The 23,929-nt window shown below is 45.3% G+C and overlaps 1 protein-coding gene across 1 annotated transcript; it reads right to left on the reverse strand.

The window, feature by feature from the left end:
- Positions 1 to 715: 715 nt before the first annotated feature.
- LOC141832625 (BTB/POZ and MATH domain-containing protein 4-like) lies at positions 716 to 23,929 on the reverse strand. Its single transcript, XM_074720097.1, has 6 exons — positions 23,813 to 23,929; positions 2,577 to 2,768; positions 2,141 to 2,485; positions 1,743 to 2,046; positions 1,388 to 1,612; positions 716 to 750 (listed from the first exon to the last, which is right to left on the reverse strand). The coding sequence occupies exons 1-6, from the start codon at positions 23,927 to 23,929 to the stop codon at positions 716 to 718; spliced, it is 1,218 nt and encodes a 405-aa protein (XP_074576198.1).

Below are 23,929 nucleotides of genomic sequence, written 5' to 3' on the forward strand. Positions count from 1 at the left end.
GATATGGTAGAAGTGGTGGCTGAAGTGGTGGTAGAAGTGGTGGCTGAAGTGGCCGATTAGAATAAGTCACTACTAGAAAAATGTTAATAGACAACGCGGAAAAAGCGTTGTCTTTGTGGGTTAAAAAGCGTTGTAAGAGGCCCTGTTGTAAAAGGGGTCCATCAACGACAACGCTTTTTAAGCGTTGTCTTTGTTAACATCGACAACACCTTCGCAACGCATAAAAAGCGTTGTAAATATTACAACGCTTTTTGCGACGCTTTAAAAACGTTGTTTTTAATAGGTATGACAACACATTTTGCAACGGTTAAAAAGCGTTGTAATTTTGTTACAAATTGCTTGGGGTTTGCAACGTTTTTAAAAGCGTTGTCTTTTGATTTTTTTAGCAGTAAATAAGAAATAATATATTTTGTAAATACAAAACCATTGGCTACAAAATTTACTAAATCACATACAAAACATACAACTTATATTTACACAATAATCATTCTTACAGCAGGTTCATAACACAAATTCATAACATATAGCAGGTCCATAACATACAACTTATACAAGTTCATAACACAAATTCAAGTTACAACTTCCAACATAAAAGCTCCATACAGCAGCAGGTCCATAACAAAGGTTTCAACGCAACAGAATATCCTCCAACAACAGCAGAAATAGAACAGGTGCATCACAACATTAGCAGCACCAAGTAACAGCAAGTGCATCACTAGGTAACAGCAGGTCCATCTGCCAAAGACCAACCTGCCAAAAGATAATACTAATTTATCCAAAATATGGACACAACAGCAGCAGAATTATCACAATGAACTTTGAATCACAAACAAATATCTTTATTGCAAATAAATGGAATTATGGAGATCAGCATTCCATACCTACTCATAAATATGATCTTGTATACAGTCTGCCACCTCGGAACGCACCTCATCAATTTATGCCCGAGTGTACTCAGCTGCCTTAAACTCTGACAAATATGGTTTTAACTTCCCGGAACAATTGCTGATCACTTTTTCACCCAGTCTATGTACAACGTGTGAGATATCCTGAGATTAAAATTTAGCTAAGTTAGAAAAATATTTAGTCATTCAGACCAATAATTTTCAGGAGACAGGAATTTACTTTGTTGTCACTTTTTACACTATTTATAAGGCATAAAAGTAGCTCCGAGGAAATATCTTCACTCTCTTCTAACACAAGTGTCATAATCATTTCCATTGAGGAAAAGATCTTCTCAGAATGATTTGGCCTGTTTAAAGTAATATTTATCAGCTTCTACTGAAAAAGATGGAGAATTCACAAGTACCAAGAAGTATAAGATTAAGCAAACTATTGAATGAGCAAAAGAATAATAGGAATAAAAATTCTAGTGACCAAGAATTACAGCTCCTAAGCATGATGTAACGGTCATCATCATATGGAGTTTCAGGAGCTGTAATTCTAGTGATCTCACTCAAGCATGATGTAACGGCCACTTTCACATCCAGTTCAGAATGTCCCAAGAGCTCTTTATCCACCAGTGCTCTCATTGATGGCTTAAGTGCATTTGACATGGATTGCTTTGGTGATTGTTCTACTCTCGATAACAAAATCTCGACATGCTGAAATGCTGTAAGAACAAACATAAGAACAAACATTTAGAGAAAAAGCAAGCTTAGTGAGACTTCCTATAGGTTATACTGAAATGCTGTATAACCTGAGTAGATACTTATTCAATAGCCTATTAATGAAAAGGACACAAAACCTCAATAGTAAATGATAAGTATCTCCATGATTTTCTGCAACATATTTAAGACAAGCAACTTTAAGTTCTGTAGCATGATAGTGATCAGCTAGTGAAAGAGTGTTGGCAACTGAATCCACACACAAATCCTTGCATAGATGTGCCTCACATAGAAGTCGAAGCCTCTCCAAACCATACTTATCTGCTGCAACCAACAACTTTGCAGCCATTCTGCTAGATGGAGAAGATTCAGGGGAGTCTTGTTTTGTTGTCTCATCATCTTCTATGAAAGAATCTCTATATATAAAATGCAGCATTGCCTGGTTGGGAACAATGAACCAAAAATGTAATAGCATGCTGGGAATTAGAATAACTCAAGAAAATCAACAACAATACGAAAATCAATAGCCTTACCCTAAACACCTTAGGTTCCATATCTGAAATAATAATATTATTATCCTCACCATTTGGATTCTCATAAAATTGGGATTTAAACACTAGAGATCGTGCAGCTAATACCAATTTATGGGCATGAAATTTATCCCCAGAAACATCAAAAACCACATCAGAACCTTCCTGCCTATCCAAAAGAGAACCAAAATGCACTCCAATATCAGAATCTGGAACTTCTATAGAGTGTAGCCTAGGTGAGTCCACAACTGACATCACAACACCAACAGTGCAATCAATTTTTAAACAATCATCCTTGAGGTAATCAGACGTCTCAAGAGCAGCACGCCTAAAAAACGTTTGTAACCCCTGAGAACAATGGGAAACTAACCGAAGCAAGGAGCTACCGATCGAGTTTCTTCGCCGGCGACGTGCCCAGCCTATCACGGTGCAACAGGACAAGCGAATCGGGTCGGGAGATTAGGGCGGCGAGCGCGCCGGTCGGGAGATTAGGGCGGCGGGCGAGCTGGTCGGCGAGCGAGCTGGTTGGGAGATTAGGGCAGCGAGAGAATGGGCGGGAGGCGAAGAACGCGGTCGCGAGCGCAAAGAACAGAGGCGAGGCGAGGAACGAAGTGAGGTCGCGGCGAGAACCCTAAGTCGCGACTTAGGAACGAAGTGTGAGAAACCTAAGTCGCGAAAATCGCGAAAAGGCGCATGTAATGGGCGGCAGAGCGAAAATTTTTATCTTTTTTATTATATTTTTAACCGCGTATTCTCTATTCACGCTGTTAATATTATTTTTTTAACCCTCTTTTAACAGCGCAAAATTTTTAAATACTGTAAAAAATACTATTCACAATGCACGATTATACGCACGCTGTTGATTTTAAAATATAATATATTTTCTACAGCGCACTTAATTATGTGCGCTGTAAAAAGTATTATTAACAGCACGCTATAAATGTGTGTCGTTAATAACGTACTACGGAAAGTCGAGTTTGTTGTAGTGGATGCAAGCTAGAGGTCGAGAGAGGACAGGAGAGGCATGAAAATAGGGCACGCAGGAGAAGACGAGCTAGAGGTGCGAGCGGGAGAGGGACGAAAATGGGGCGGGAGAAGAGAAGATGAGGCGTACGCACGAAGGAAATCGCGGACTCGCCCGATAAAAAACCTGGATATAAACCCTCTAAACCCTCAACGACAACGGTCAACGACAATACTTTTTAAAAGCATTGTCTTTGGCAAAACACCCACTAAAAGACAATGTTTTTTACAACGATTTTTTAAAAGTGTTGTGGTTGACCCAAAATCAACACTAATAGACAACGCTTTCTGAACAAACGTTGTCTTTTGGTTTTCAAAGACAACGGTTTTGACTAAAAACGTTGTAAATTAAAAAACCACAATGCTTTTGCTAAAAACCGTTGTCTTTGGGGCGTTGTCTATTAACATTTTTCTAGTAGTGAGTATTAGGCTTTAGAGAGTTAAAGTGACCTTTATATACTTTGCTTCCTAATAAACCTGCAAGTTCTCATCCACAACCTACAGATCATGCCTGGGCAATCAGAAAGGCAGTTGGCGGAACACAACAGTCCTTCATATTTACCTTCACAACAGTCCGAAGAAAAGGTATAATTTAAAGTTTCCGCATTAATTAAATTATCGTTTTTATCTTGGATCCTGTAAACCAAACACAAGAGCCCAATGATCTAAATGCGTCGATCAAACTTTGTTTGATCGACTATGAGGGCAACTTAATTAAATCCGTTTCCGGAAACATAAGAAGATGCACGAGCTCTATCAACAATTAAAAAAAGAACTCTACTTCCATCAACTCTTAGAGCAAGCAAGGCGCACTAGAATCACTCTTCTTGCGATTGAAAGGCAAAGGAACGAGGGATACCGACGTCCTTGTAGGACTCGAAGTAGATGTAGATTCCCGAAGACGGGCCTCAAGACTTGAATCAGAATCGGAAAAGGATTGGACTTAAACTGACAAGCGTGGTAGTGAAAAGGCAAGGGAAGCGAGATGACCGGACCTAACAAAGGACAGTCAACCCCCTGCGCTCCCTTCGGTAGCTTGCCCCCCCAGCGGGGAGGACCAACTGATGAGTGCTCGTACTTTGCCAACCGCAAGTCGTGAATGCCTAAAATATAGTAAATTGTATAAATTGCTACGCAGAGGAACTTATATTATAGTAAGGCGGCCCTTACCATATATTGGGAATTTATTATAGAATTTATCTTTCTTTAGGGCTTAGTCGTAAATAGCCCCAAAGGCTATTTCTCTACTCTGCATAGCAGAGGAACTTATATTATATACAGGCGGATTAGTTTACGCCAAAGGGGCTATTTATCTCCTTTATATTTATTTTAGGTAAATATCTCCTTTATATTGATTTTAGGCTTAGTCGTAAATAGCCCCAAAGGCTATTTATATGCCTCTGCGTAGCAGAGGTACTTATCTTATATTATATACAGTTAGTCTACGCCTTTGGGGCAATTTCTCTCCTTTAGTCGTAAATAGCCCCAAAGGCTATTTCTCTACTCTGCATAGCAGAGGTACTTATATTATATACAGGCGGATTAGAACTTAATTATAGTAAGTAGGGCCTTTGGGGCTATTTATCTCCTTTCGTAAATAGCCCCTTTGGCTATTTATCTACTCTGCATAGCAGAGGAACTTATATTATATACATAAGGATTAGAACTTAATTATAGTAAGTAGGGCCAAAGGGGCTATTTCTCTCCTTTAGTCGTAAATAGCCCCAAAGGCTATTTCTCTCCCCAATATATATACAGGGTAGCAGAGTTATATTATATACAGGCGGATTAGAACTTATATTATGAATGCAGGGCCAAAGGGGCTATTTATCTCCCCAACTATAAAAGTAAATTCGGAATTTATATTTATTTTAGGCTTAGTCGTAAATAGCCCCAAAGGCTATTTATCTGCTCTGCGTAGCAGAGGTACTTATATTATAGTAAGGCGGATTAGTCTACGCCTTTGGGGCTATTTATCTCCTTTGAACTTATATTATAGTATGGCGGCCCTTACTATATATTTGAACTTATATTATATACAGGCGGAATTTAGATTGATTTTAGGGCCATATATTGGGAATTTATATTATATACAGGCGGAATTTAGATTGATTTTAGGCCATATATTTGAACTTATATTATAGTATGGCGGAATTTAGATTGATTTTAGGGCCATATATTGGGAATTTATATTATAGTAAGGCGGCCCTTACTATATATTTGAACTTATATTATATGGCGGCCCGGGCCGCCTTACTATAATATAAGTTCCTCAATTTACTACTATATTAGGCCCTTACTATATATTGGGGAGATAAATAGCCCCTTTGGGGCTATTGTAGACTAATCCGCCTGTATATAATATAAGTTCCCCAAAAATCTAGTAAATTATGCAATTTCACTCCTATGCGTAGCAATTTCACTCCTCAATTTACTACTATATTAGGGCAGAGGAGTAAATTGCGTAGCAGAGTCGATTGGATTAGTCGTAAATAGCCTTTGGGGCTATTTATCTCCTCTGCTACGCAATTGTAGACTATCCGCCATACTATAATATAAGTTCAAATATATAGTAAGGGCCGCCTTACTATAATATAAGTTCCTATGCGTAGCAGAGGAGATAAATAGCCCCAAAGGCTATTTACGACTAATCCAAATCTCCTCAATTTACGACTATATTAGGGCAATTTATCTCCTTCCCTACTATTGATCTACCATTTCCTCGTCCCTCTCCTTATCAGTCGAGCCTATCAGGGATCCTCTCGCGTATACATGCGCTCGAGCCTATCGGGCCTCTCTCAGCAGATTATTACCAGTATAATTGCGTGAATGGCATTCTTCACTACGAGTAGAAAGATCTGCAGCAAATTATAGTATTACGAACTTAATATATATACGGGGTGTACCTGAATGTACGTTCTCTTTCCTAACTATAATAACGTACTTCTCGGATACCCTTAGAACTTATATGTATGGCGAGCTATTACATAACCTCGAGAAAGCACTCTTGCCTTGAGTCCCTTCAAGGGAGTTTCTGTTCTGTTCGGAAATGAAACCAGTAAAAGTAGCCCAGTTCGGTTAGCCCTGCTCTTAGTAAGTCAGCATTCCATTCACTCTCCTGAACTTCTAAGCGCTTTACGGAAAGTATGGAGGAAGAGTCCGCTGTGGTATGCTCCATTTGAGTAGACGATTGTATGTTCTTTCTCTATAAGAGGCGTTGGTGATGGGTCGGTACGCTGAACACTCAACCTGCCTTAGGCTTTAGAAGAGAACGGATAAACATAACCATGAACAAAGCAGCAGTCTCTTATCTTTTAGGACTTGCATACCGTAGTCGTTCTACAAAACTACCGCGTCGTTATCACTCGCCCCATTCACTTACACCATGAACGACTGCTGCTCATCCTGTCTTGTCCCGGTAGAGCTGCTCACTTAGTTCCTCGTACCTTTTCTTTTATTTTTATTGGAGCTCCACCAAGAGTTGAGGCACGACAAAAGGAGTGGGCGTAGCTCTAGCAGTCCGATCTTTCTTAATGAATCTCCGTAGCAGTTGTTTCGTAGGTTAATGAGGGGAATTAAAATTGCCTATCTGGTAGGATTGAACCCCTTTAGTAGCTCTAATGAAACTATAGGAAGAGTCGGTAGGGAATTGAGTAGTTAGCTCAGCAGCGGGGAGAGCAGATTAAGACTGAGTTTCACCACTAACTGGAGAGGAAGGGAAAGATATGGAAAGCTACGGAAAGACGAAAACAACTAGAATGGACGAAAGGAAAGACTGAATTATTAAGCTCGAATTTAAAGTCAGTACTCGTGATTGTTGGCACTGATCTTCCTACTTATTATGCTCGACTGCTACTGCTAAGTGGAGGGATGAAGAGGCTAAGAACCCGCAGTGAATTACTTGAGTGAATGGCTCCGAACCAGAAGTGTTTTCTCTTATATGAATAGCTTATAGTTCAGAGTTCGAGTCACGTACTACTAATAAGAATTAAGAAGCCCCAGTAGAGGAAAGGTACGAGTGATAACGACGTGGAGGATACGCATACGAGGACAGGAAAAGCAAGAACCGGAAGGCAGTTCATATATAAGAGATAACATCTGCCCTTGCCCTAGTGAGTGAAGGAGAGGTCCGCCCTCCTACATTAAATCAAGGAGGCGAACTCATTTCATTTAAGTAGAGTTGAGAGCGATAGCGACGGGGCGACGTGTCCCAGCCGGGAATCTCCTTAAAGTCAGAGTTCGGGACGGGAAAGATGAAATACAGATACGCGGGAGCTACAGGCACTTCAAAGACAAATCTATCTCTTCTATTTCTTCTCTTTCTCCACTCTGATCTTTCTTTGGTCTTGTTGAGTCCCGAACGGGGCAATGCTGCGAACGAGAGCAACCTGTACCGACCATAGGTGCTAGGGTTCACAATTTATATTTATTTTAGGAACTTACAAGGAGGGCACGACTCATTCTATTCTGTATGCAAGTCGATATGAGACTACCTACTGCAAGTGCAAGTCGATAAGAGAGTGTTGTCACCCGTCCTTCCTCATATTCCATGCCATGAAGCGGTTCTGAAGAGTCAGGAAGAGAATGAACTGTAAGAAGTTTTAACTCAGTCCGTGAAAGCGATCGAATGTCAGTAGGAGCTCGAGCCTATTATTAGTCCGAACCTCATCCCTCATCCTTTGAGGTAGTCAGTCTCGGTAGCTTTCCTTTCCGGTAGAGTCTTGCTGCTCTTTATGTCCAGTGGTGTCTGGCGTGAGCTTTCCTTTGCAGTGCTTTCGGTACTACGGTCTATTCACAGTCAGAGTGACTCCGACAGACTGAGTTCTTTGCCCCACCCCTCATTAGGTCTGAGCTGCAGACACTTTCCAGAAAGCTCTTGAGTTTACGAGTTCCATTTCAGTGAAAAGATCTCTATCTACGAATAAGAGGTCGGAGTTGGATGCCTCAGCAGCGTTTGAATCATAATCCGGAACCGGATCAGAACTGAAGACGGGAGAAGGGCACCCGCGTTCATCAGAGGGGCATCGAAGGCCGCTTCTACCTCATCTGTCGCTCAAGCTCTCTTATTCATTCCTCCCGAACAGCACGGAATGCGCGATGAGACCGCTCCCGAACTTTATAATAATAATGAGGTCAGACGGGGAGTTGGATAAGGATCACTTCTAACTCACAGTTTCAATTCCCCTCCCTCCCGAGAGAAAGATAAAGAGGGAAGAGTCCCGCTCCCGTCTTTGTTGACTTTCTTCCCTCAATAGTAGCTGCAGTTGGATCCCGTACTTCACGCTTCTTCTTTCATCCTCGTACGCAGAAGAAGAAAAGAAAGAGACAATCAAGTTAATACCGATAAAAGCACTTCTAAAGTGAATAGAAGCACGAAGTGATTAATGACGATCATATGCAAGAGTGGCTGTGCTTTAACTGGATAAAGCACATCATGTGCGAGAGTGGAGACGCGGATAGGCTCGCCAATATATATACAGGGCCCTCGGCCAAGGCAGATCCATAGGCTCAGAACCCGGGATCCGCCCTCTCTCCTTACCTGTGTTGCCTATGCGCGAAGCAAGCCGGAAGAGGGGCCGGGCTCGACACTCGACCACTCAACCACTACCCCAACCCGGGGGGCTGCTTGACATCTTGTCTTGCGTGGGCCGTCTTCTTAATAGCGAATGAAGTCAAGCCAGAATGAATGATTCTGAGGAATCTTCACTTTTAAACCAGCAGGCCAGGGTCAAAGCCTAAATGAGTAGAAAGAGACCTCACTTTTATATTGAAAAGGAAGTACATGGGACATAGCCAGAAGCGGTCGAGGATAGAGAGAGAGAGAGTCAGGGCCGACTATAAGGGCCGACCATAGGCCCGAGGCAACGACGGGCGAGTGAGTTAGACGCGCAAGAGTTCATTGCGCAAGTCCATTCAGATAAGAGACTCTTGCTTATTTTTAGGAACTACTACTTTTGCAGGCACGCAACTATACTGGTAATAATCTGTTAAGAGATAGGCCTTTCTTTGGTTGATTGAATCTTGTCCTTCTCGAGGAGCGAGTGATAATGACGCGGACCTGCTTATTAAGATTATTTTTATTTCCCTGCACCTAAATTCAACACGCAAGCAGAGGGGAGAGAGGGCCAAAACAGTAAGTCGATCTTTCTTTTTAATTGAACTACTTTTTTTTGCGGGCACGACTGCGACAGCGACGTGGCCGGGCACTCCAATAAAAGGAGCGGAGCCAACAGCGTACAACTCGGGAGCAACTCCGTTTCAGTCGTACCGGTAGAGAGAGTTAATGGAAAGTAGGATTCTTAAGCTATTGGCGCCGGCAGCAGCTCCAGTTGTTAATTCCGGAAGTGCATTTGTTGTTGCCCCGAACCCAACCCTTGATAAGAAAGAATGTTAAGTAGCTCCCGGACAGGCACTTTGACAAAAGACTTCAATGGAGCTGAGGTCTCACCCCCCTAAAATAAATATAAATCGAGGAAAGATCTATAGTAGGGCTCGGGACGGGCTCAACTGCAGCCCGACTTAGTTGCGATGCTTTAGAGTTCCTTAGTTGCGATGCGGTTAGAAAGAGGAGGTATGAGCATCGCGACATGTGAATGGCGTCGTCCACGTCGTTATCACTCGTTCGTCACGTGAGTTCGTTCGTCGCTATCGCTCGGCCCTGTAATTCACGCAATTATACTGGTAATAATCTGCTGCGATAGCGACGGGGTGAATGGAAAGAGTGAATGGCAACATTCACGACGTAGGTATGTGCAATGCCATTCAAATTAACGACTGCATCGCGACGTGATAACGACGGGACGAGGCACCTGTAAAGGAGCTTATGGGGGGGTCAAGAGCAACTCTTTTAAGAGCAACGTACGAGTCAGTATAAGTATAAGCTTTTGTTGAAGCTCTGTAGTCTGTCTTAGGGTTAGAGTAATAGGTATGAGTTCGTAGCATTGTGCCAATAGCTGCATCTGAACTGAGATATTCTTTGAATGGTATATAACCAGATATTGATTAAGGATAGGAGTCATTCACAACAGGAAAGGACGTATAACTTATAGAAGCAGGTGCCCTTTAAGCAGATGCCTTAGTGAGTTCAGTAGAGTTAATTCGTGAAAAAAGAATGGTTGAAAGTACGCGTTAAGAGTGATGAATTTAGGGACGACTGAAATGGAGTGGACTAATGGTTGGTTTGAATAAGCTGGTACCCCTCCGAGATGAGATAAAGAGTTAATGCGCCCCTTGTAGGCTGCTGTTTGATTTCCTCACGAGTCCGAACCCTCTTGCTTCTGGCTCATAACCTGAATTGACTCTTATATAAATTCATTATCTTTCTTGTGTTAATTTGAATGGCCTGGAAACTCAACTGGAATGAACTGAAACTGAATCGCGTCGTTATCACTCCACGTCGCTATCGCCAAATATATATACAGGGCGAGCCTATCTAACCCCTCCGCGTATTTAATATAAGAAGTGCCTTACGCTCCCATTCAAGGACAAAGCTGCAACAGGAAGGGACTCTACTGAACGAACTAAGGCAAGGGCAAAAGGATAAGGTCCGAGTGAGAACGACGGGGGTACCTGCTTTAAGAAGTCTTTAGTATGTACCTACAAAGCCCCTCAGACTCAAAGCAAAGAAGAAGGAAAGCAGCAACATTCGCTACCGGAAGAGATTCCACTATCAAAGCAACTGGTCGGTCGGGAAAAAGAGGGAATTCCTGCTATTCTTGTTGCCAACGTTGGAAGGGTTGTTGCCATATTTGAATTAACTCTTGGAATGCCCATTTACAGCTGCTGCTTTAGTTCATGGCGTATAGCCTTTCTTTCTCTTTCCATGACCTCCTTCTCTTGGAAAACGGAGCCTCAGCAGCCAGCATATAGAAAAACGTTTGAACTCAAAACAGTCGTTCATGAAGGGCTGGTAGAGTGAATGGCGTAATGCACTAAAGCTCTTTCTTTGGAATGTGAGGCTCCGCACCCGTTGATTAATAGAGTCTTTCATCGGGAGGTACTATATACAATAATTTAGAAGGAATTTATTATAGTACTTATCTTTCTCTCTATAGCGTTCGGGTTCTCTCCCTCTTTATTTGGGTAAACTGCAGCTGGCTAGGCACCTCTTGTTCAAACTAATACTAATATTCGGCAGCTGAGGTTTCACTCTTTCAGTTCATTCCAAGAAGGTGGGGACTCATTACTAGAATAAAGAAGCAGGTCCCCGTTCGGTGCCCCAATTTATAGAGAGTAGGCCTTTTGTTGGCTTTTCATGGAGCTTATGCTTTAGAAGGATTTCTTGGCATTGCCTTCAGTGCATTCCTAGTTGTAGCCGTTCGTCCCTCTGAAAGACCCGAATTAAAAGGAGCTACGCCAGCTTATACAGGATTGGATTCTACTAGAAAAGCAACAGGAACAGACTCGGGAGCTTATACGGACAAATGAAAGTAAATTACATTGCCTCTACTGGCCCCGGTTCCCAGGATGAGGCCCGCCCCTTTCATTAGCTCCTTTAACAGGTGCCGCCGCCTCAACTCACTTAGTTGAACTCGTCCCGAACCTTTTCTTTGATCTACGCTACGCCAACGGGTGCCTAGCCTCAAACAGGAGCAGCAGCCGAATAGATTCATGCCGTTGCCCCAATTTATAGAGTGCGAGTAGGCTCCGCTCCTTTAGTCCCGAACCCTCCACGATGCAGTTTATCCGGCCAAAAATCTAGTAAGTACTTCTTTCGGCAGCAGCTGCTCTTGATAATTTAATTGATTCTGTTCATGGGACGAAGTGCTCGCTTTAAAGTTAATATGGCAGGGAGAGAGTATCGATATCTAAGGAATAGGATCGCTTTAAAGTTAATATGGCAGGGAGAGGAACAAGGAAATTAGTACGGGGGTCGATCCCACGTCGCGCAAAAAGATGCTCGTACCCAATTATTACCAGTATACTTGCGTGCCTGCAAAAGTAGTTCTATTCAACCCTGTATATATATATTGGCATTATAGTAAGTGCTGAATTTATATTTATTTTAGGGGGCTTTGTCCTTGTTCGGATCCTAACTTGGGTGTCGTCCTTGTTTGTTATTGACTTTGTTCTCTCGACTTCGCTTCCTTTCTACTTACTGGCTCGTTCATTCCACTCATCGACTTCGCTTGTTTTGTTAGTATGAGTGAAGCTTGATTGTTGATCGAGTAGCAGCGGGAACCATTGTACTTGGCAATAGCGGTCACGGAGCTTAGCGCGACTTATTATTATATTAGGCCGTCCAAGTCGGTTAAAACTGCAGCTGCGAAAACGATCATTCATGAACAAACTCTCACTTAGCTAGATGCTTAACACATGCGAGTCGAACTGAGAAGATAGCATGAAACTCAGCTAGTCCGCCTCAAGCATGAAACTCAGCTATGGTGGATGATCTTGCCTGTCTCGGGAGGAAGCCCTTCTTCGTATTGCATCATCCCTCTATCGTTCGTATTGCATCCCTCTATCGTTCAGACAGCTTGGTAAAGCTCCCGCAGATCAGTAAAACGGGTGCTGTCATGATCACGGAGCTGGTGACAACGATTGGAGACTCAATCAGTTGTTCTTGAATGGCTGTGCTCTCATAAGAGATCAAAGAGCTCTCGCTGCTGGGGCATTGCCAGATCCTTGTTCGGCTGATGATCCAGCTTTTGAGGACTTTATCAGCGTCACGGGGGACTCTCTTCCCATTGCTTGGATTTGAGTCCCGGATCTCGGCTCTCCCGCTTCGTCTAAGCCCTCCCCTCCATCTCCATCTCCATGGCAAGGCAATCAATGCGAAGGAGACCAAGGCCGGCCATCGCAATCAATCAGAAGCGAAGTCGAAAAGAAGAACTTCTCATGCGAAGTCGAATTCGATCTGAGATAGAGATAGATCCAGCCAGACCGGAAGAGAAAAAGAAGGAGAATCAATCAAGCAAGCAAGATCAAGAGAGAGCTCTGAGAATACTTCTGAAAGAGGGACTTTCAAGAGATTGCACCTCAACATCTACTCCCTTCGCAGGCCTAGCACCTAGTATAGCAGCCGGGGTCTTAAGGTAGGGAAATATGCGGTGTCCGGGGTGAGGGCTTCTTCTCCAACTCCTGTCTCCCCCGCCTCACTCGGCAAGTGGCTCCAAAGTCTTGGCAACTCTTCTTTATATTATCATTAAAGGATCCAGTCCCAAAGGTACGTACGCATGGTAGAGAAGGCCTCACTGATCTATAGCAGGTCGGTCTCCTATAGTCGAAGTCCGTTAACCATACCTTCTTGTGTTGAATTAGCAAGCTCTCTCTCTATGCAAATTCGACTTCGCATTCATGGTTTCACTCGCTTGCTTTTCCTATCTTTATCATTGCTCATTGCTCGGTTTACTTCTTGCTTTGCTTTATCGGTTTGCGATAGCTGGACCAGGCACTGGAAAGAGGAAGAATGTCTTGCTCAAGAGTGGAAGAGTAGGGAAAGAGTTTGAACCAACGGAATGAGCGAGGAGCCTTTGAGAGGAGCAAGCGAAGTCGGAGAAGAGTAGCGGGGCTTAGACATAGCGGCAGAGAACAACGACTGCTTCATTAAAAGAGAGCAAGCGAATGCGAAGTCGAAGGAGAAAAGACTCGAACAGAACCTAAAGCCCAAGCGAAGTCGAGAACCGGATCCTCTTATTTTCTTTATTGTAGTCCTCCCGGCCGAGCTTAGCAAGAAATGCCCTACCCTACATTTCAAGAGGGAAGGAGTGGAGCGAACGAAAGTTCCACCATGAAATGAATACGCAAAGACCCCACAAAGGGATGATACCCACGAAACATCGACATGAGCAGATGAAAAGATGGAATGAACCCAGCTCCTACAAAACATTGCGGCAAGAAAGAGCAACAGCAAGGAGAAAACCAAGGGGCGTAGCGACACTTCTTACTAAAAAGAAAAGAAATGATAGATGCGATACGAGCCCGCCACAAAGAACCTCAAAAAGAACCCAAATTACGAGCGGAATCACCAGTAAGAACTAAGACATCCAACTATAGGATGAAAGGAAAGCCAAAAAAAGCTATTGACGCGAACACAACACACTATAATAGAACGAAATAAACCAAATACACAGAACGCAATAGAAAGAACCACCCACGAGAGGACACCGGCTAATGCAGTTGGTACAACGAATCCGAACGAAAACCCAGGAGCGAACTACGAACGCCATGATCGAGCGAGTGAAAAAACGACTCGTGCTACGAGCGAGAAAGACCAGCAAACCAAGGAAATGAGCGAACGAGCGAATGCCCTGATCGAACGAACCTGCGAGCACAATCACGAGGAACGAGCGAACGACCGGATGGTACAACGAACGAGCGAACGAACCAGAGCAAATGCAATCAATGATCGAGCTCATTCAGAAAGCGAAGGGGGAGAAAGAAGCGAATCATAGATAAAGAAAGAATAGAGATGCGAAGGAGCCTCTCGTGGGTTATTTCTATTCATATCATATATAATAGAACACGTCCATTCATTCAGTTCAATTGTTGTTCTTTCGTTCGGTGCCGCTCTCCCTTGCTTGCCCGGCCTACTAATGGAAAAGAACCCTACTGCCGTATGAAAGCAGTACTCTCACCACTGAGTTAAGTAGGTCCTCACTTCGTAGAGATAGAGATAGAATAAATAGGATTTCCATTCCAAGCATGCCACTTATTCTATTTAAGCGAAGTCGAGAGGCGAGATGAGAAGCAGAACTGATCTTGCGAGAAGAGGAAGGGACCACGAAACCAATGAGCAAGAAGCGACCAATTGATCTCCTGTGAAGAGGAGCCAAATATATATACAGGGCCGAAGCAGTAGGTGCGGAGCAGGGTGGAGGCTCTGCGGCTATCATCTAATAGACGCTCGGCTTCTCATTCCGGTCCTGAACTCTCGGGAGTAGAGGGCTCTTCGGGCACTGGATTGGGAATAGGCCTCCTAACCCGCCTAGCATGAAGACCATTGTCATGAGATCACGAGTTCGGCTACTTTGGATAGGAGTTGTAGTCCCGCATGAGTGGTATCTGGGAATATATATAATTATATATGTCCTAATCACTAGGAAGCAGGAAGCTTGGACTAATTCATTCCTTTGCCTTGGACTAGGTGCGGAGCGAACCGATTCAGCAAGAAAGAAGTAGTCTTTCACGGGAGCCCGGACAGCTATAGTGCCCTCCGAATTGGATGGAGCAGCACTTGAGCTCGAGCGATGGAAGAAGGTGCGAAGCGGATCATCTCAGCAAAGGCACTACCTACTCATTCATATCTAGTTGCTAATCTTCGTGTCACTCTCTATGATGGATAGAGATGAGATGAGGCGAGAAAGGAGTTCCTTCTGGAGAGTGAAAGTGGGCCCAGCGAATGATCTTACTTAACTAGGTTTCGGAAGCACTAAGAACATTTCGGCAGAGGCAGATCTTTTATGAGACTCATAGGTCTCACGGGCTCCGCTATCTCTACTGGTCCGTAGCCGGTCGGTAGCATGAGTCGGCATCAACCTGGCAGCGTCGAGAACCTCACGGGAATTTAACCCAGCGAGCCAGCACTTAGGCCCACAAAAGATCTGTTTTTCGCACGTGGTATATATGAGAGATCGGATCACATCCTTCTTTCTCATTCGGATCACACGCATCTTGATATCCAAAAGAACCTCTTCAAAGATTAGGTCTATTCGATCAGAAGATAATTGATTGACAACAGTAAGACACTTCGTTCGATTAGGTCTATTCGATCAGGTGCGGAGCGGCCAATTGAAGCGGAATCTTGGGTAAAAGAAAGTACTAGAGAAAGAGTGAGGATCCTTCTAGTCAGCTTCACAAAGTAGGTGCTACTATAGTAGAATTCAGCAAGCTACCATGAATTTAATGAAGAAATAGTAGACGCCCCCACGTATGCTTATTTAGATTATAAATCAAAAAATCCGGAGATAAGAGTCTCGGAGAAGATAGTTGCCTTGCGTAGCTTTGAACGGAAGCGAAGTCGAACCATTCGGAGACATAGAATCAGACCTATCAACAGACTACTGATCCTCATCCCACCAACTCGAGTGAGAGGGGCGCGGAGCGAACTTAGTAACGAGTAGCGGGCACGGGTGAGACAGAATAGAATAATTTGAATGGGACGGGAAAAGAGGCCGGGCCGGGTCCTACCCAATGTAGAGACAGGCATGCCTACCGATGGCTAACTGGGAAGAGGAAGGACCGAAGAAAGGGGCCGGATGAGTTGAACCATCATGAGCGATTCCACCAAGGAAGGAGCCATTGATGGAGAAGCAGTGCTCCCGGGGTAGAGAGGACCCGAACTGGTCTTTATTAAGTAAGCCCCGAGTCCCGACGCAGCCGAAGCACTCTCGAATAGCCCGATTCAGAACAATTGCTATTCTTGTTTTTGCCGGATTTAATTTATTGTAATAGAAGAGAGATAAATTCTATTTTGTTATCCGATCCGGACTCATAGCAAGCAGTTCATGCCTACACCCACCTAAAAGTGAAGCGAAGTCGAATCATGGTTCAGCCGGAGGATAAGAAGAAAGGCATGTCGGAATTTATATTTATTTTAGGGCGGAACTTATATTATAGTAAGGCGTCGGTTGCATGTCTGCTCGCTTCCCACTTATCTTAATGATCTGAGGCGGGAAAGGAGAGGAAAGGAAGGGACTACTGAAGAGTGACTCTGCCTCGGACCGACTAGCCGTTGAGCCAGGAGCGAGCTGGAGACTAAGATTTAACTAAACCGGAGAGGGCTTCTGGACAGGAGAGAGAGGTGCCCCGCTAGTAGGTTCTTTCCCCAATCTCGACCGTGACCGGAGTCAACTAAACCATTGCCATTGCTTGAAGCTGCGCGGAGACGCTTTCGACTTCGCATTAAGAAAGACGTCCATCTCTAATGAGACATTCGACTTGAGAAGTGCATCTTTATTCTCTTTCTCCCGCATCATTCACTCTCGCCCGTCCTTCCGAGCATGGAACCGTGGCAGAGAACTCATGCTGCCTTGCTTGAGCGCTAGCTGGGTTCGCTCACTATATGCTGATTCGCTTCGCACCTTCCTTCCCTACTTATTAGTGCATCGGTCTGCGCTCTCTCTAAGCAAGATCCCCTCACTTGATCCCGCCCCGGTCCGGTCTCTTTCCCCAACTCAATGCGAAGAGGACTACCGCATTCCGCTTAGCAAGGAGCCAAGTTAAGTAGGCTACTTTATTTTACCCGCTTCGCTTCAATTGAAATATATATACAGGGCCGCTATTACTTTATTTTGCCCAAGATGTAGCTCCATTCCTCTCAGCTAGCTCTTCGGTTGCTCTCATCTCAGCTAGCTCTTCTATTTCCTTGCCTGGCTTGCTCTCCCGGCCTTGGACTAATGGCCTAACATCCCCAGTGCTATGCCCTGGTTCTCGGCTCTTGGACTTCGGCTCAATTGCTCTCTTCGGGGACCGGCATTCATTCATATAGTGGACCCCAGCTCTTCTGGGATAGGCACCCCAGCTTCGGTCAGGTGCACCTGATGGAGGAGCCTGTTTTTGGTCCTAATCTCATTTCGGTGGAGTAGGGCTCTCGGTCATCTCAGCTCGTTCTCCGCATGGGAGGCCTGCTCATTCATTCGTCACTTCTTGCTGGTGTGCTCGCTCCATCATTACTAGTGGCAGCGGAGAATCAGTAGTAGGGTCGCTCAATTCACTCCTCTATCAATGGGGCAAGCGGAGTCTTTAAAAGGAATGGTTGGCTCGCTTCAGCTCATGAGTTCAAGCCCACCTCTGGAGGAGTAGCCTCTCGGGGGAGTCCAAATAGCTGCCATGATAGGAGGATGGACTGATCCCAACTACGGAGCTAGGGAGCTCTTTTCTTTAGCGCTTCGGATCTGACCTCTGAGTGAGGCCTTCCTACTAGTCTCATTCGACAAAGCTCTTCGACGATTGCGAGCATGAAACTCAGCAATTATCTCGGGATAAAGAACTCATGCACTCCGCTACTTCAAGGATTGCACTCCGCTAGTCAGTCCGCTAGTCTCTCTACCGCATTTAGCCTTCTCCGACTTCGCGTCGCTAATTAGGTCAGTTAAGAAAGATAATAAAGCGTCTATGGCAAGCAATGGAAGCAATGGATGTCGAGAGGGAGGTCCCTAGAACTACATGGGCTCAGTAGTTAAAGGCGGGACGGGATGAGCTGAGGGAAGGAAGAGCAGAGCTCGGCTAGCAAGCGAAGTCGAGCAAGCTTCCGGGTCCGGGCTGCCGCACAGAGTTTCACGACTGACGCACTCCGGGCTCAGCTCCACGTATTTATTTTACCGCTTCGCTGAGCACTACTTTATTTGACCCGCTCCGCTCCGGGTTAGATTAGATTATAATGGAAGGGTTCATAGTTAGCGTCCGTACCTGCTCTAATATATAAGTAGAGGGCTTCTCTCCTCTAGCTCCCTTGGTTGTTCCTAGGGACCTCCAGTTTAGCTTAGCTAGATTCCTAGCAGTGGTTAGCTGTGGAGTGAGTGTAGCTCTAGAGTTCTTCCCTTCGTTCGGTTGGTTTCTGAGCTCTCTTCTCCGGCTCTGTCGGAGGACCTCAGCTCTTCGTCCTCTGCTCCTCACCTCAGTCCTCTTTTCATCCTAATCCCAGTAGTCTCCTGCATTGGAGAGAGGAAGTCACTAAACTACCAGCGCACTACCCTTCGCTTCGCACCGCCGCAGGCACAGACTTGAATGGAACCTCGTCTGCTCAGCAGTCCGCGTCCGCCATGAACATCACATCTACCTTTCATCCCTTCTCTAAGGCTCTTAGGACTCCTCGTGGGCAGGTAGACTCTCTCCTCGTTCTCTCCCCGTGTGATTACCAGCTGCTATACCTCTACAGCCTGAACTAGCGAATTGTCTGATGATGGGGATGCTTTCTTCAGTCCCGGTCTCTCAAGTCTCGGGGTGGATGGATATTCCCACGGCTCATTGGAGGTCTCGTCCTAGGGGAGTGTCACGGGTCGCTTCACTGGGCCTGAGGCGGGACCAGCTATCGCATTCCACTCGCTCGGTCGGGATGCGCTCTCGTTGACTATCTTGATCGTTCGCGGAATTGACTATATTCTTAGGTGGCAAGAAAGATTAGATTAGCCCTCGCCAAGAGTGAGACCCCTGGGGATGGAAGCAGGCACTCTCCCATTCACAACCAGAAGTAGATAGTGAACCGGACCCGGCTTCATTACTCTGAGCCCGCCTCATCATTGGCTCCCGATCTTATCCCATGAGCACAGCACTACTTAAGAGCACATATCTACTTTAATTATATAAGAGTACTCTAAGCGAAGTCGAAAAGAGAATGCGGGAACAAAAGAACGAATGGGAAGAGAAAGAAGCGTTATACCAACCCATTACGCGGAATTTAGATTGATTTTGGGGCGTGAAGCTATCTGGTGCTGGCTCTAGACTAGAGGAATGGGCCGGGGGAAGAAACTCCACGGTGCTACGCGAGACCCGATCGACTATGTGTATCTTGCTCCGCCATACATATAAGTTCTATGTGTATCTTCCCGACCTACTTCCCTACTTGTGGCTAGATGGCCCTGTAGCTAGAGGAGTTAGGAGGCCAGTGCTGCTTCTCTTCTTCCCCACCTAGGCCCTGATAGCCACAATTAGGAGGCCAGGAAGTAGGAGGCCAGTAGTCGGTTGTTGAGGTTTAGAACTTATATGTATGGCGGGTCTTGGTCTTGAATTTAACTATATTTAGGGCCTCGATTCTGACTCCTCTAGGCAACCCGGACTAGGACCACCTAGCCGGAATTTATATTTGCCACAGGGAAGAGCCGAGGAGATGAGCAGCGGATGCCGATGAGAAGAGGAGTGAGGAGCAGAGGTGCCGGAGCAGAAGAGACTGAGTACGTGGGTCGTGGATGGAAGAGTAGTATCCGACTCGTCTGGGACTAGCCGGAGCCTATTCAGACCATTCACTCTTTAGCGGACTAGCGGGCCCCAGCTTCCTAGTTAGAGAGAGCCTCCCTCGCTCTGTACTAGAAGAGTGAGAGTGCTAGACTCCCGTACCGGTCTTTATTGATTGGGAGCAATTTCACTATATACCCTATCGGTCTAATTACATGAAGAAAGACTCATAGTCACTCTCGCCTCTGACTGCATGCATGGGCCCAAGATCTATGGTGGAGAAGTGGAGACCCCTATATCTACTAGACTCAACTCCCTATCTACTAGACTCAAGTGAGTGCTCCCATATATTAGTATGTACAGTAGAAGTCTATTATAGTAACTATATAGTTCTTTATTATACCTATTTATCAGGAGGAGTGTCGTTAGATAGCGAGCTGACTCTTTTGGCTGCCTTAGATCGTGATCAGACCTCAGCTTAGTATGGTTGCGAACGTTCACGTGATTGCCGAGCGACTGCACTACTTTTCGGATGGCTACTGGAGCGGATAGCGACTAGAGAGAGGGCGGATCCTCAGGCTTGGTGGAAGAGACTCCAACTCTTATCAATCAAATAAGGAAAGTGGGGGAGTAGTGGAATTCAGCCTTGAGTACGTGGAATGAATGACTTCAGCATAGGTGCGGAGCGAAGCAATGGTCAATTCTAGATAAGAGAGATACGCTATCTAAGTCCAATTGTCGAGTTGAGCGGAGCAATTCCTTATGGTCGGCTCGCTCTTGGGCCCCATATTATATTCCTGGCTCGCTCTTGGGCCATATTATATTCATCCTGTGAAGCACACTGTAGAGTAGGGCATCGAGCTAGATAAAAAGAGCTCTACGCGTCCAATCCTTATTCAATCTATTTCAAATCCACTCATGTCAATAGCAATGGCATCTCGGGAGTCTTCTCCACGAATAGTCCGGCCTTCCTCGTTGCAGTGGTCGGAGTGGGGCGTGCCTATCTCTCATCCGCCAGTACTAGGAGCTTCTCAGTCTCATTCGACCAGGTCTTCTGAGTCACCTGAGGAAGAGAGGACCAGAGAGTTCTTCCTTTCCTTCGATCCCTCCGAACGACCCCAGGACAGAAGATCGAGACTAGCCGCCTTTACTATAATATAAGTTCTCGGCACAATACTTAACCATAGCATGATGAGCCAAAATGAATATAAATTCCGCGGAGTGGGCTTCGAGCCCTTGAATCTGCGGCCCTGTATATATATTTGGCCCGCCTCCGATGCTATTGACTCGAAGTTATCACACGAAGATTAGCAACCACTTCGACTTCGCATGAATAGTGCTTTGCTGAGATGATCAGGGAAAGCCAACAGAGGAGGGAGGCTCCGAGGAGATCCATTGACTGCCACGAGCTAACGTGACGCAGAGCTATGAGTAATGAGCATCGGCCTTATTCTACATCCTTGATCGCCGGTTCCATTCTTATATGATATGAGAGATGACGAGAGTCGAGTAATGACTTTCGCTTGCGGTAGGCATGGTCCTCTGCATGCTCTTGTGCGATTCATGGTCCCTTCGTTGCGCTCGCTCATTCCACTCGCTGGTCGGCGTAGCGTCGTTGATCACTCTAAAGTTCGCTGCTTCACTATCGTTCGCACCTTTTATCTAAGTATGGTGAGCTTTTGCCCTTCCGACGAGATATGGGGAATGACACTTATCCAACTGGATCCGATCTGCTACGAACTATGGATCTCAGCCAATAAGAGTAGTGAGCCGGGCCTATCTATTCTTTTATTATACTATAGGGGCGCTTTGGCACCACACAGACCACTGCTTTTGCTTTCTTGTCTTGGCTCAGGAAAGAATCTTGCCCGAACTCAAGGTGCTACGCGGCACCTCACCTAGTCCTTCTCCGGAGGGTTGAGCCGAGTCTAATGCTTCAGTTTGGTACACCTACTGAAGAAGAAGGAACGAGGTGCGAACGATAGCGCAGTTCATATGAGCGACCAACGGGAGCAACTTAAGACGTAGAGCTCCGAGGTGATGATTCCTGGCCGGACCGCAGATGATGTGATCTTATCTGACTCCCATGCTGACTTCCACCCGGGCGCGGGACACTTGCTTCATGCTATAAAAAGGAAAGGAATGCTTCTCCGATAGCTGAGCTGCTATGATACAACGGTCGGGGCCGGATCCACAGCCCACCCCTACCTCCTCGTACATGGAACTTGAATCCTTTCCCTTTCTTTAAGAATAATAAGCCCCCTCTCCGTCCTTCCTCTACTTGTGGAAAGAAAGAGATGGCGTAGAGAACCGCTAAATTCGATGAGAACTCATATACTTATTAGATATGATAATGAGGATGAGAAAGCCACCGGTCTCGACTTCGCTGATCACTTGAATCCCGTTCTTCGTTAGCTTCGGTCGGCATGGAAAGACGAGCTCTTCCGGTCGATAGTGAGGTGAGGCCGGCCGCTCCTTCCTTTTCCTTCGGTGAGGCCGGCCGCTCCTTCCTTTTCCTTCGTTGGCCCCTATTATCTCCTTCCTTCCTTATCTACAGCTGTCCCATTCCAGGATCTCACTAGTTGCAGTACCATTCCAGGTCAAGAATCCCATACATTCCACACTGGCAAGAAAGGAATAAAAAAAAGTCTCGATGCCTATCACTCTTCTGAAGAGGAAATGAATAATCCGCTGCTTTGCTTTAGGCGCCTATTCATTCTTTCAACTACTGTAGTTCTTGGCAAGAGATGAAACTCGATAGGATTCGTATGCGCCGGTAGCTACTTGAACGGGAAATGAATAAGCCAGGCAAGGAGCGACTGAAAAGAGCGAGCTAGTGCCATATGCCATATTTCAGTGAAAGGAGCCGACGGATTGGTGAAAGGACGCGGAGAATTAGCGATAGCTAAGTAGAGGAGAAAGTAGTCTGTACCGACCGGAGCTCTTGACTTGGAGTCTGGCCCGAAAAGGCGAGTTGATTAAGTAATGACATGAAGGACCGGCACCTTCGGACAATCACAGATGAAATAAGTAGTAAGTAATCTTCTTTGAAAGGGATCCCAGTAGCTGAGCCCGCGAAGTCCAGTTCCTAATTCATATTTCTGTAAATAAGAGGAGCGAAGGACAGTGACTATGAGAGCTTTCTAATAATCATTGGAATGCTGGGTAGTATGAGCGCCAACAGACCCGTGACGCAGCCCATCTTAGCGAATGCTATCTTAAACCATCCTCCTTCTTCCAAGGCAGCAAACAGAGATTCCTACGCTTGGTTTGATCTAATATTAGAGATGAGTGCGCTATCCATCCAGTAGGACGAATGAGTTAAGTGAAAGGAAACGCTGTTACAGAGTGATCAAGTCTCAAGTCGCGCGGGTTCAATTCCCGTCCAGAGCCCACCAGCTATCGCATTCCTACTTTCTTTTACCCAAGACAGAGTTTCACTTCCAAAATCTAAGCTCCTCGACTAGGCATAGTCTTCGATCAGGTCTAAACGATCTGATTAGGTCTATTCGATCAGTAAGAAGAAGTGCTAGATAAGAACGGATCAACGGATAACGGATAAGCTTTGTCGAATCGACATTCGATCTGAAGCGAAGCGGAATCTTGGGTAAAGTAGGATCGAGAGAAGTCGAAATGAAGATCTTCTATTATTTGCTCGAGCTCCCTATTCCGCATTGACATGTCTTCTCAATGGACTGGACCGGGATTAGAGCCTGATTCACTATTCTCTGAGGCGGGAAAGACTCTGACTTATATATTGATGATAGATAGAGATTATCTTCGGCGGGTTTTATCTAATATTTCAGAATCAAATGAGCCTACAATCCCTTGACTTCTTTTGCTAGATGGAGATGAGGCGGGGACTGGAATAGGCTCCAAAGGATTCTTTCCAGCGAGCGGGATGAGCGAGAACACAGATTCATACTGGGTGAAGAACAT

Source organism: Curcuma longa, chromosome 7 (genome assembly GCF_044706935.1).
Source record: "Curcuma longa cultivar G26 ecotype Majalengka, Jawa Barat chromosome 7, ITB_CL_G26_1.1, whole genome shotgun sequence".
Classification (NCBI taxonomy): domain Eukaryota; kingdom Viridiplantae; phylum Streptophyta; class Magnoliopsida; order Zingiberales; family Zingiberaceae; genus Curcuma; species Curcuma longa.

What these genes read in the sequence shown, in the direction of transcription:
- LOC141832625 (XM_074720097.1), bottom strand. Translation starts at nt 23,929, where the DNA reads ATGTTCTTCACCCAGTATGAATCTGTGTTCTCGCTCATCCCGCTCGCT. An exon ending in TGGAACCTAAGGTGTTTAGG is followed by an intron (nt 2,047 to 2,140) that starts GTAAGGCTATTG and finishes GTTCCCAACCAG; the next exon opens with GCAATGCTGCATTTTATATA. An exon ending in TTACATCATGCTTAGGAGCT is followed by an intron (nt 751 to 1,387) that starts GTAATTCTTGGT and finishes ATCTTTTGGCAG; the next exon opens with GTTGGTCTTTGGCAGATGGA.